Source organism: Aplidium turbinatum, chromosome 12 (assembly GCF_918807975.1).
Source record: "Aplidium turbinatum chromosome 12, kaAplTurb1.1, whole genome shotgun sequence".
Taxonomy (NCBI): domain Eukaryota; kingdom Metazoa; phylum Chordata; class Ascidiacea; order Aplousobranchia; family Polyclinidae; genus Aplidium; species Aplidium turbinatum.
In genome coordinates this window covers 25,388,926-25,399,914 of record NC_137483.1, presented here as the reverse complement: position 1 = coordinate 25,399,914, position 10,989 = coordinate 25,388,926, and the positions used below count along the sequence as shown (strand labels likewise).

The 10,989-nt window shown below is 37.0% G+C and overlaps 1 protein-coding gene across 3 annotated transcripts; it reads right to left on the bottom strand.

Moving 5' to 3' along the window:
- Nucleotides 1-443: 443 nt before the first annotated feature.
- Nucleotides 444-4,773, bottom strand: LOC145780977 (uncharacterized). 3 transcript variants are annotated; one of them, XM_082592668.1, is made up of 6 exons: nucleotides 3,258-4,306; nucleotides 2,728-2,805; nucleotides 2,108-2,342; nucleotides 1,490-1,700; nucleotides 846-1,008; nucleotides 444-690 (listed from the first exon to the last, which is right to left on the bottom strand). In XM_082592668.1, exons 4-6 carry the CDS (start codon nucleotides 1,625-1,627, stop codon nucleotides 533-535), a joined length of 459 nt encoding a protein of 152 aa, XP_082448794.1. In that variant the 5' UTR covers nucleotides 1,628-1,700; nucleotides 2,108-2,342; nucleotides 2,728-2,805; nucleotides 3,258-4,306; the 3' UTR covers nucleotides 444-532. The 3 variants fall into 3 exon arrangements, with proteins under 3 accessions (XP_082448794.1, XP_082448793.1, XP_082448792.1); XM_082592667.1 differs by having other exon boundaries at nucleotides 2,728-4,306; XM_082592666.1 differs by lacking the exons at nucleotides 444-690; nucleotides 846-1,008 and adding an exon at nucleotides 4,367-4,773 and having other exon boundaries at nucleotides 1,496-1,700; nucleotides 2,733-2,805; nucleotides 3,258-3,381.
- Between the last annotated feature and the right edge of the window lie 6,216 nt (nucleotides 4,774-10,989).

The following is a 10,989-nucleotide window of genomic DNA, read 5'->3' as shown; positions in this document are numbered from 1 at the left end:
CTTTATCACCAATTTACCCCATAAACATTGGCTCGTGAAAAACACGAGAAAGATACGTGTTTTTTTACCCCAGTTTCTCGTGTAAAACCCGTGATGTGCACCCGTGTATTACACGGGTGTTTGCACAAACGCAAACCGTGTTTTTCACGACTTCTAAACCCGTTTTTTACACGGCATCTAACCCGTGTTTTACACGACTTCTAAACCCGTGTTTTACACGACTTCTAACCCGTGTTTTACACGACTTCTAAACCCGTGTTTTACACGGCATCTAACCCGTGTTTTACACGACTTCTAAACCCGTGTTTTACACGGCATCTAACCCGTGTTTTACACGACTTCTAAACCCGTGTTTTACACGGGTGTTTGCACAAACGCAACCCGTGTTTTTACACGACTTCTAACCCGTGTTTTACACGACTTCTAAACCCGTGTTTTACACATCAAACCCGTGTTTAATATGGCAATTTATTTGGTACCAAAATCACACATGCCAAAAAACACAGATATAACTGAAGACAGTACAGCTGTTTCACACATCATCAGTTGGGCGAACCGTGCTGGATGAAGATGTCCTTGCAACTGACTGTCTTCTTATTCTCTTTTCAGCTGATTTGAGAAATTCTTGCACAACAGCTTTAACATCGCCCATGGTTGTGTCTTTTGTGTAACTGTATGTTCGAACTGAAGCTGTAATCAAAAAAGAGTTAGTGCTTAGTCACAAAAGCAATAGGCTAGCAATAGATATACAGAATTCTTCACGGATCAAATATATTAAAAATAGATTGCAACATACGTTCATTAAGCAGGGTATACGTGCAAAATCTAAAGTTTAGGCTACATACCATAAATTACAAAAATAAGTTTGCAATCTTTAATTGGGCGCTTGGAACCGCGTTGACCCATCCAATTAAACTTTGTCATAAGCTTATCCGTAAATACTCCAGAAAGAATTTGCTTTACGCTCTTTTTGTAGTCCGTCGAAAAATACCGACTCAAATAAGAAATCTGCAAAACAACATTTATCATATAAAATTTAGACTTCACGGTTACATTCCATAGAATAAACGTAGAGCGCACTCATACTGCAAGCTGTTAAATTTCATTGTTAACAGTCAGGGCCGTGGAGTCAGAGCCGTAACAATGTTTATAGTTTAGCCAAAGGAGTCGGAGTTTTAAAAATTGCACTGACTCCTACCCCTATATAAAATTGAGGAATGCTCTACATTGCGAGGAATTTTAAAATTATCCATTGTCAAAGTGTCAAAAACTTTGGGAAATGTATAATTTTGACCATTTTCAAACAAATCGTTGTTTTGCTGCAATCAATGCTTGTTGAAACTTTCAAGAAATTTGCAGCAGTACGACATTGCAAAACTGTTTTAAAGAGGGTGAAAATAACCAGTATTTCTTGTATGTCTATTGTATGAGGAGAGTCGGAGTTGTGATACCGATTCCACAGCCATGTTAACAGTAAAAAAAAAATTACCAGTTTATTTTGAACAGTGCTGTTTCCCAGGTTGTGTTCAAGCTGATCAAAATCCTCCAGGCTGTTGATGGGAAAAGATGGAATGTCCGAAGGGGGTTCCTCTATTTGTTGAGCTGGGGCGCTTCTTTCGTTTGTCATTATTATATCCAATTATTCGTTGACAGAATTAAAGTTCCCATAATTTCCAGTTGAGCAATTCGAATTCGTCGAACTGTGTGAAAAATAAATAGTTGCTTTAACATGATTTGGTGTTAGCAAAGGTGCTTTGCTTTGACAATACAAAAAGAATAGCTCCCAGGCTAGGGCAGTTGTGATTTAAGCAGCTGCCAAACAAGAAAAGCGAGTGGTAAATAATACTGCCAATTAAGAACAATGCTCTTGTAGGGGCGCTCACGTGAGAGACTCAACAGATCTTCCAAAATTCGAGAAACTGAATTTTCAAAATGCGCTGCTTGTGAGTAAAGATGGGAGTTACGAAGGATAAAAAAGAGAGTAAACATAAATAAACGAAGTGAAGAATTATAGCTAAAACTATATCATCACACCGATGCAGCTGAGCAATTGTTGAGCGAAGTTAATCGAACAAGTTTCAAGGTTTTAATTTAACCAGGTGCAAACCTTCACTTTGCAGCGCAACAAATTCGTCACAAGATATGTTCTTGGTCACTTCAGGCGTAGTGTCGATTGCAACATTCAACTGATTGTCATCCAAGTGAAAATCAAGGACTGATTGTTCGCGCTCTGGACTTGATTGCTGTGGTGCCCTCACAGAGGAAGATTGTGGAAATTCCGGAACTTGTGGCAGTTGCTGCAAGGTTGTAGCAACCTCAGCTGCTCGTACAGGAGTAGAAACCTATGGAAGATTTAGTGACCGTCAGAGTGAACATTAACAAAATATATTTAGTGATATGCTTGGCTCCCTCTACACCCTCAAGTGTCGCACACGAAAACAAACTGACAACTATGTTATTCAGGACTGTCCAATCTATCGCATTCTAACTAGGGCACATGCTGGTCTCAAAATCCTGGATGACGACAGCATATTTAGGCAACGTTCGAAAAGTTCTGATTGAACACCTTAATCCGTGCTATTAACCTTAAAAATGAGATTGCAATATTTTTTTTAAAATCATATTACTTTTAGAAACCGCTCAATTTCCCTAAAAAACGACACCTAAAAATCGTCAAATTTTGGGATTATCATAATTAATAAGTGATTAAAGTATTTGTTTACTTACCTTACAGTAATGATATTTTCTGACTCCGGTGAGTCGCTTTCATCTGTATATGCAATCCTCATAGGCAACCAGCAATTCCTGCATTCATAATTTGAAAACAGTTACTTCAGCTAGATGTCATGCTTGCCCTTGCTTAATGCTTATTGGTACATTACCTACTGATATCTCGTCAACATCAACATATTTTGCATATATACAACCAATCATCATGCAATAAACGTAGAAATGCATGGGTGTACGGTATCTTAAAGGATTAGCTTATATTTGCATCACGGTGTTGTCAGGTACAATGTAACAAGCCAAAATGTACTTACATTAGATACAATTTATACAACAATGTTACAAAAACGTTATATACAACTGCCACGTTAGTGTAACTGTGACTTCAATGCAATAAGTTACTATAATGCAAAGTACTGGCATGCACCCATGTATTATAATTAAGTTAAGAAAGGGTAAAATTAGTTTTGAGCAGTTAAAATCAAAATGAAATGAACAAATATCAGGGAAAAATGAATGCATTGTTATACCGCTTTCTTCTTTTCGATTTAGGTTGTCTACTATCATTTACTTTTTCTTCACTAGCTGCTGTTGAAGCCAAATCAGAAGTATTTTCAGCATGTTGTAACTTTAACAGTGCTTTGGCCAAATCATCTGTTGCAAAATATTAACAGGTCATCTCCCATAACAGTGATCAAGATTAGGAAAAACAATACACTGGAGAATAAGATCTCATGCATATGGAATAATAACAATCTGATAAAGCGGTTAAATGGAAATTACATACCTTTTTACAGTAATATTCATACCCAAATTTTTGTTGAACATGCTCAAAGAATGCCCCAAATTCAACGTAATTTTTCAAAGTTTTCTGGGGGAGGACTCCCAGATCCCCCGCCGCTGGGTGTCGCCTTCGGCGATTACGCTGCCAGGCTTCGCCCGCCGACCGTCAAACCACCCTTCCTCCCCTTTCAAAATACCTAGCTACGCTACTAAATTGGATCATTGTCATTGGGGTCCGCACAGCATATTCCGCACAGGGCCCGAAATACCCTAAGACCGGCACTGTAACTTTATCAGTGCTTTATGTTGTAACTTTATCAGTGGTTTAGCCAAATTATGTGTTGCAAAATGTTCACGTCATCTTTCTACCATCTTCCATCTTCAACACGTCATTTTCCCATAACAGTGATCAAGCTTAGTAAAAACGATACACTGAAGAATAAGATCTTATGCATATTGCATATGGAATAATAACAACCTGCTAAAGCGGTTAAATGGAAATTACATACCAAAAAATTGACAGCTAATTAAGACAAGCAGCTGTGCTGCAACAGAAACAACAGAGCAAACATAAATATTGTTGCACAAAACTCCATTAATATTGGAAAACATATTATATACATATACATGTTGTTGATTGTTGAATGAAACAACCTTGTCACTTGGCAATGTAAATTGGTAAGAGAGAATCACAAGGCCAGTGAATTCCAACTCTTAACTCACCATAATTATATATATGTATAATATAGCCGGCCATTGGGTACTCTACTGGCAAAACCCTACCTCTGATTGTTTCCAACTTTTATTTAGGTAATATACCGTAGGCTATGTATTATAAATTAATATTAATGTTTACCTGTTTTGTACATAATTCGTACATGATACTTTTTCCAATTTGGATTGACATCTGAATTTTGTAGGCATAACTGGCGAACCGTGTAACCGGGAAGCTCAGGCCAATAACATTTCAAAACATCATTATCATGAAATATCCATTTCGCTAGGACAAGATCAACTTCACCTCTTGATATAAAGTCAACGACTGCAAATGCTCTCAGTCATAGTCTTCATATTTTTAATCTACAGTAGCACAAAATAGACTGGACTTACTTAACATTGACAAAAGTATTTTCAATCAGTGTTGTTTCTTAAGACTGCACATTAAATGATAGGCTAATCGAGTAAAACTATTCGTACAATAGAAATAAATGCACTGTCTACAGCAAGCCCTGTAGGTAGGTACCATACTTCGATAGATGACCAAAAACAGGCACAGCTTTTCGCTACCTTTCTGAACAGCACTGCACCATTTCGGTATGTTCACCGCGATTCGTGCACAATCTTTTGGTAAAAAGAAAGATTGAACCTTTTATCTTCAGGCGCTTTTCGGTAAATTTAAATCAGTTAATGATTTCTAAATATAAATGGAAGATTAATTAACACAAACCTTGTAGCCTACTTACCAGTCACTCTAAAAAGTCCTCTCCTAAGCTGATAAGTAAATACTTAGTGAAATTCTGTGCCATTTTTTTATGTCACAGACTCACAAGGATATTTAATCAGGTGACCGCTGGTAACCGCAAAATAAGGTTTACGAAAAATAAAGGGGAGAAATTCGGTCTCAACAATGAAAATTACATAATACTGTATTCCTGAGTTGCACAGTCAATTCTTATTGTAAAGATATTAACATAAAACACAAAAAATAGCCTACTAGATGAAACAAACTTGCTACTAGCGTGAAAAAAACACGAGTATAACACGTTAAAAACACGTGAGTGTACAGAAAAAAAGTAAATATGCAACTGCAGAGATTTTTTAAAGATATTAACATAAAACGCATCAAATACCCTACTAGAGTTGAAAAATTACTTTAAACATAAACAAGAAAAACAACATGAAACAAACCTGCTTCTGGCGTGTAAAAAACACGTGTATAACACGATAAAAACACGTGAGTATACAAAAAAAGTGAATATGCAACTGCAGAGATTTTTTAAAGATATTAACATAAAACGCATCAAATAGGAAATAGCCTACTAGAGTTTAAAAATTACTTTAAACGAGAAAAACAAGATGAAACGAACTTGCTACTGGCGTGTAAAAAACACGTGTATAACACGTTAAAAACACGTAAGTATGCAGAAAAAAATGAATACGCAATTGGAGAATTTTTTTAAAGATATTAACATAAAACGTATCAAATAGCCTACTAGAGTAGAAAAATTATTTTAAATGAAAAAAACAAGATGAAACGAACTTGGTACTGGCGTGTAAAAAACACGTGTATAACACGTTAAAAACACGTGAGTATGCAGAAAAAAATGAATATGCAATTGGAGAGATTTTTTAAAGATATTAACATAAAACGTATCAAATAGCCTACTAGAGTTGAAAAATTATTTTAAACGAAAAAAACAAGATGAAACAAACTTGGTACTGGCGTGTAAAAAACACGTGTATAACACGTTAAAAACACGTGAGTATGCAGAAACAAGTGAATAAGCAACTGCAGAGATTTTTCAAAGATATTAACATAAAACGTATCAATTGATATTCTAGAGTTGAAAAACTTACTTCAAATATGATATAAAGCATTATTGCAATTGATGACATGTGTAAAAAAACTCGTGTTAATCACGTGTTAAAGTGGTGTAAAAAGAACGTACCCCAGTATTACACGAGTTCCCCCAGAATTTCTCGTGTTTTTCACGTGTTTTCACGAGCCAATGTTTATGGGGTAATGTGCTAAGAATTGACGATATTATTATTAGAGACTGCAAAATTTATGTACAAATATGTGCACAAAATGCTGCCCCGGGCCTTTGCTGGCTGCTTTATTTTTGTAAACGAAATTCACCATCATAAAACCCATCAAAATCAAAAGAATGATTTTTATTTGCCTTCTACAACGTCAAACTCTGGTAAGAAGATGCTATGTTTTAATGGAGTGAAACTATGGAATCAAGTACCAAAAGAAATAAAAGAAAAGTCGTACCGTATTATGTTTTTTAAATTTAAATATAAATGTTTATTAAAGAATTTGTACAATGATCACTCCTGAAACGTATCATCCGCTTATTTCTCTACACAGTTTTTTTATGTTGCCCTGTGTTATTCCATTGTTAATGTATTATGTAAAGTGCTGGTATTGTGCTATATGTGTTAATGTTCTTAATTTTGGGTCTTTTGTTTAAATGTTTGGGTGGCAGCTGACTTTGGTAACTTTTTGGTCTTTCGCTGCCATCCTTGTTGTGCGAATTATTTGTGTTTATTGTGTTTTTGCTTCTTGTGTCTTTCTTTTTCGCCAACAAAAAAATAAACTGAACTGAACTTCTGAACCAGTCATGGGCTATACCCCTAATACCAAAATAGTAAAGTTTGTTTAGCAGAATGTGGTGATCGATAGTATCAAATGCTTTGGACAGGTCCAAAATTATACCTAGTGTTTTTTTTCTTTCAATTGCATTTGAAATTTTATCAACAAGATGTAATGCTGCATGACTTGTTGAGTGATTTTGTCTGAAACCAAACTGCTGACCATAGAAGAAGTCATTGCCTTCTAAATTGTATATTCTATTGTACATTATTTTCTCAAGTATTTTTGAAATTGATGGTAATAAACTGATAGGTCGATAATTACTGCAGTCTTCTGCTTTCCCTTTTTTAAATACAGGTATTACATTAGTTGTTTTGAATGATGATGTGAATTTGCCATTGATTAAGGATAGGTTAAATAGGCTATATGTGCATTGTGCAAGTGCAGTAAGTATATTGTCTGTAGGGATGCACTAGGGATAGTAGAGTCCGAGATCGATAACTTCGTGCGGAGTTGCTGATCCATCACGCAATAGGAGGGTAGTTTTTCGGCGTGCTCGCTAACAGGTAGCAGCCTCCACTGTTGAATTGGTGGGCTGGTTTTATGCTGGTTGTGTGAAGAGTTTGGGCTGGAAATATTTTTAAAGGCTGGCAACACGGTTTATCTTAATGTGTTGCTTACTTACTTCTTAGCTTAGGCTTTTAGTTGAAAGTTAGCTTATACAAAACATTTGGTGACTGTGTTAGAAATTTTTTATCAAGACCTTATATTTGCATTCTTAGAGATTCTGTCTGTGTAGTTTTAGACAGCACCAACTTTGGCCTGTAAAATCAACAGCTTGGTGGAGGTTATTGTTATTTTTGCAAGGTACCAGTATAGCTACTACAAACTGTAGCTTCATATACCGGTAGTTGATGTTATTTTCTCACAATCTGATTTCTTGAAGGGGACAATGTTGTTAATATAATATAGCATTCACAATTAAGTTTGTTTTCTGTTTAACTGCAAGGCAAGTTATCAGATTGTTGGTCAATCTATGAGTTAAATTCTGTACGCTGTTTATGTAAATATGGTCAACACGTGTTGTGTACCAGGGTGCAAAACAGGGTATAAGTTAAAAAAACCCAAAGAAAAATTTCCGTTGTTTCGATTTCCGTCTGATCCAGAGCTACGCAATAAATGGATATCTGCCATTCCAAGAAAAAATTGGACACTTTCAAATTGTCACCGTGTTTGTGGAAAGCATTTTCATAATGCTGATTTTTGCACTTCCTCCAAAGATACTGATGCAAAGCGTCGCAGTGCTCGTGATTCTCAAGAATTGAAAAGGTTACGATTACAGCCAAATGCTATTCCGAAAGTTTTTCCGTCCTTGCCGTCATATCTTTCAGCATCCCAACCTCAAGTGCGTCCAACTACATCAAGTACTGCATCGGCTAGACTTGAAAAAGAAAACTTGGAAAAGGAAAGACTTAATAGTGAGTTCCTAAAAGCAGACACATTCACCAATTTTGAAATGTTTAATCTAAAATTAAACGAAGCAAGTTTGCCAAGTGGCTTCATTATTGTGCATTCAGAAACTTACACACAGTGTCACTATACAGGGTCATCAATATTTAGCGTTACAATCTATTTCATCCATCGAGGTTCTGGCTAAAGAGTCGAGAGTGTCGTATGGGACCATGTCAACTTTACTCTGAAAGGACCTGAAGATGTCTCCATTCAAGCATGCCAAGAAACAACAACTTTCTGCTCAAGTTGTTGATAAACAACTCCGAAGATCCTAGATTCTTCTTTCCTGCATTCAGGATGGCATGCTACCAATCTCGTTTTCAGTGATGAGAAGAAATTTGATGTTGAACATCACTTTAACACCCATAACGATCGGGTTTGGTCGAGAGATGGGGATGAAGCATCTCGAGTGGTGACAAGGAAACAATGTGCCGCCTCAGTTATGGTCTGGGCAGCCGTGACAGAGTCCGGTAAAAGACCCCTCTTTTTTGTTGACCAGGGGGTGAAATTGAACCAGCAAAACTATCGAGATGACATCCTCATTGGCGCATTGTTGCACTGGGCCCAAAAGCACTTCAAAAAACGTCCCTGGTCTTTTCAGCAGGACTCTACACCATCACATGGGGCTAAAAAGACTCAGGAGTGGCTTTCCGAGAATGTCCCGCAGTTCATTCCCAAAGAGGAATGGCCCCCATCTTCCCCCGATCTGAATCTCCTTGGTCATACCTTGAGAGCAAGGTCTCGGCCACTCACCATCAAAGTTTGGAAGCTCTGAAGGCGAAAGTGCAGAAGGAGTGGGCCAAAGTCCCTCAGAAAGTAATTCGTGACACATGCAAGGCTTTTCCTAAACGTCTTCAACTAGTTATTGACGCAGATGGGGAACATATTGAATAATATTTTGTGTATTAACTCTCTATTGCTTTTTCCACAATAATACATTTGCAAAAATTCTAAATTTTCTTTCATTTCATAAATCCAACCAATTTAAGTTGTAACGATAAATCCTGATGACCCTGTATACATTGTGATATAGATGGCAATGAGGCACTGGGTTTTTTTTTTGGGTCATTTTTCGGTCATTGACCGATTTTTTAGCGAAATGTCCGAAAAAAATATAGTCAATTCGGTCAAAATGTCCGAAAAAATATATTTTGAAAAATAAATATAACATATATATGACCAAAAATGACTAAAATTGACCAAAATAAATAAAAAATGACCGAATTTTTTCAAGTTATTTCGGACAAATGACCGAAAAGTCTAAGCGAAAAAAAAAACCCAGATGAGGCACCCAAACTTTATGTGTCTGTTATTGTCGACAGTGCATTACAAACAAAGGCATTTCTTCCTTCCGCTGGCATTCCTCGGAGTCAATACGCACACTTATTCAAATCAAATTATGTACAGTCAATAGCAGAATTTGTTAACTTTCTTGCTTGGTGCAAAACTTTGGTAGATCAAGACACTTTTGTTGCTGACAATCCAGGTCGTTCAATGAACTTAGCAATATCTTTATTGGAAAGTTACATATCAAGTGGTGTAATTCCTGCCGGTACACGACAACTGGGTGAGACAAAGTGGGCGATACCCACTTGGGCGAGACCAGGGGGGCGACGAGTCAAGTGGGCGACGGACCAAGTGGGCGACGAGTCAAGTGAGCGACGAGCCAAGTGGGCGACGGGCCAAGTGGGCGACGGGCCAAGTGGGCGACGGGCCAACGGACCAAGTGAGCGACGGCCAAAGTGGGCGACGGTAGCGAAAGTTTAGCCGTTCGAAAAAAATATGACTTTTAATTTTTACTTTAAAATACAATGATTAATTTGTGGAAGGGAGGCAATGAGAGTTCTCACGCTGAGTTTCACGAAGCATTGGAAGCAACATTTTCATTATTTTTGTAGTCTAGTAACAGCGCTTGCTGTTTGATGTTAATTTGCATTGTGACATCATCTTGACACATTATTTTGCAATTTGCGGCAGGGTTTATCGTGAAGCTCAAGAGAAACCCCTCAGAAAAGAGACAAACGAATGGCCAAAGAGTGGTTTAAGTCAGTTATGAACGCTCCCTAACCGTTATCGAAGCTTGTCAGTATAAAATATGACTTTTAATTTTTACTTTAAAATACAATGGTTGATTTGTGGAAGGGAGGCAATGAGAGTTCTCACGCTGAGTTTCACGAAGCATTGGAAGCAACATTTTCATTATTTTTTGTAGTCTTGTAATAGGCCTAGCGCTTGCTGTTTGATGTTAATTTGCATTGTGACATCATCTTGACAGGTTATTTTGCAACACATAATCCAGTCTCTGAATATTATAAACATTTGCGGTAGGTCACTAGGTCAGCCAGTGCTAAGATCTTAACTACTAAGTAGCTGGTTTGGTAGGTACAATGGTACATGCATTAGACATTTGAATTTTTGTAGTGATTTTCAAGCGAAACAGAAGTTTTTTGTTAGTTGTTCGAGTGTGTTATTGTTCAAAATACTTGTAAAAACTTACATACGAATCATTAACTACGGAGATTAGCATAAATTCAGGTCATTTCAATTGGTGAGCATGCTTCTCCAGAATGTCGCTGTTGATGTTTCCAATGTTTTTTGATTTTAGGGTTATATTTGAAGTAGAAAGTCGGTTGAAGTGTCTATTCCAC

Coding starts and splice junctions, on each gene's coding strand:
- LOC145780977 (XM_082592666.1), bottom strand. Junction 2,806..3,257: donor AAATCGAAAAGAAGAAAGCG/GTATAACAATGC, acceptor TTATGAATGCAG/GAATTGCTGGTTGCCTATGA. Junction 1,701..2,107: donor TGTTGCGCTGCAAAGTGAAG/GTTTGCACCTGG, acceptor TTTTTCACACAG/TTCGACGAATTCGAATTGCT.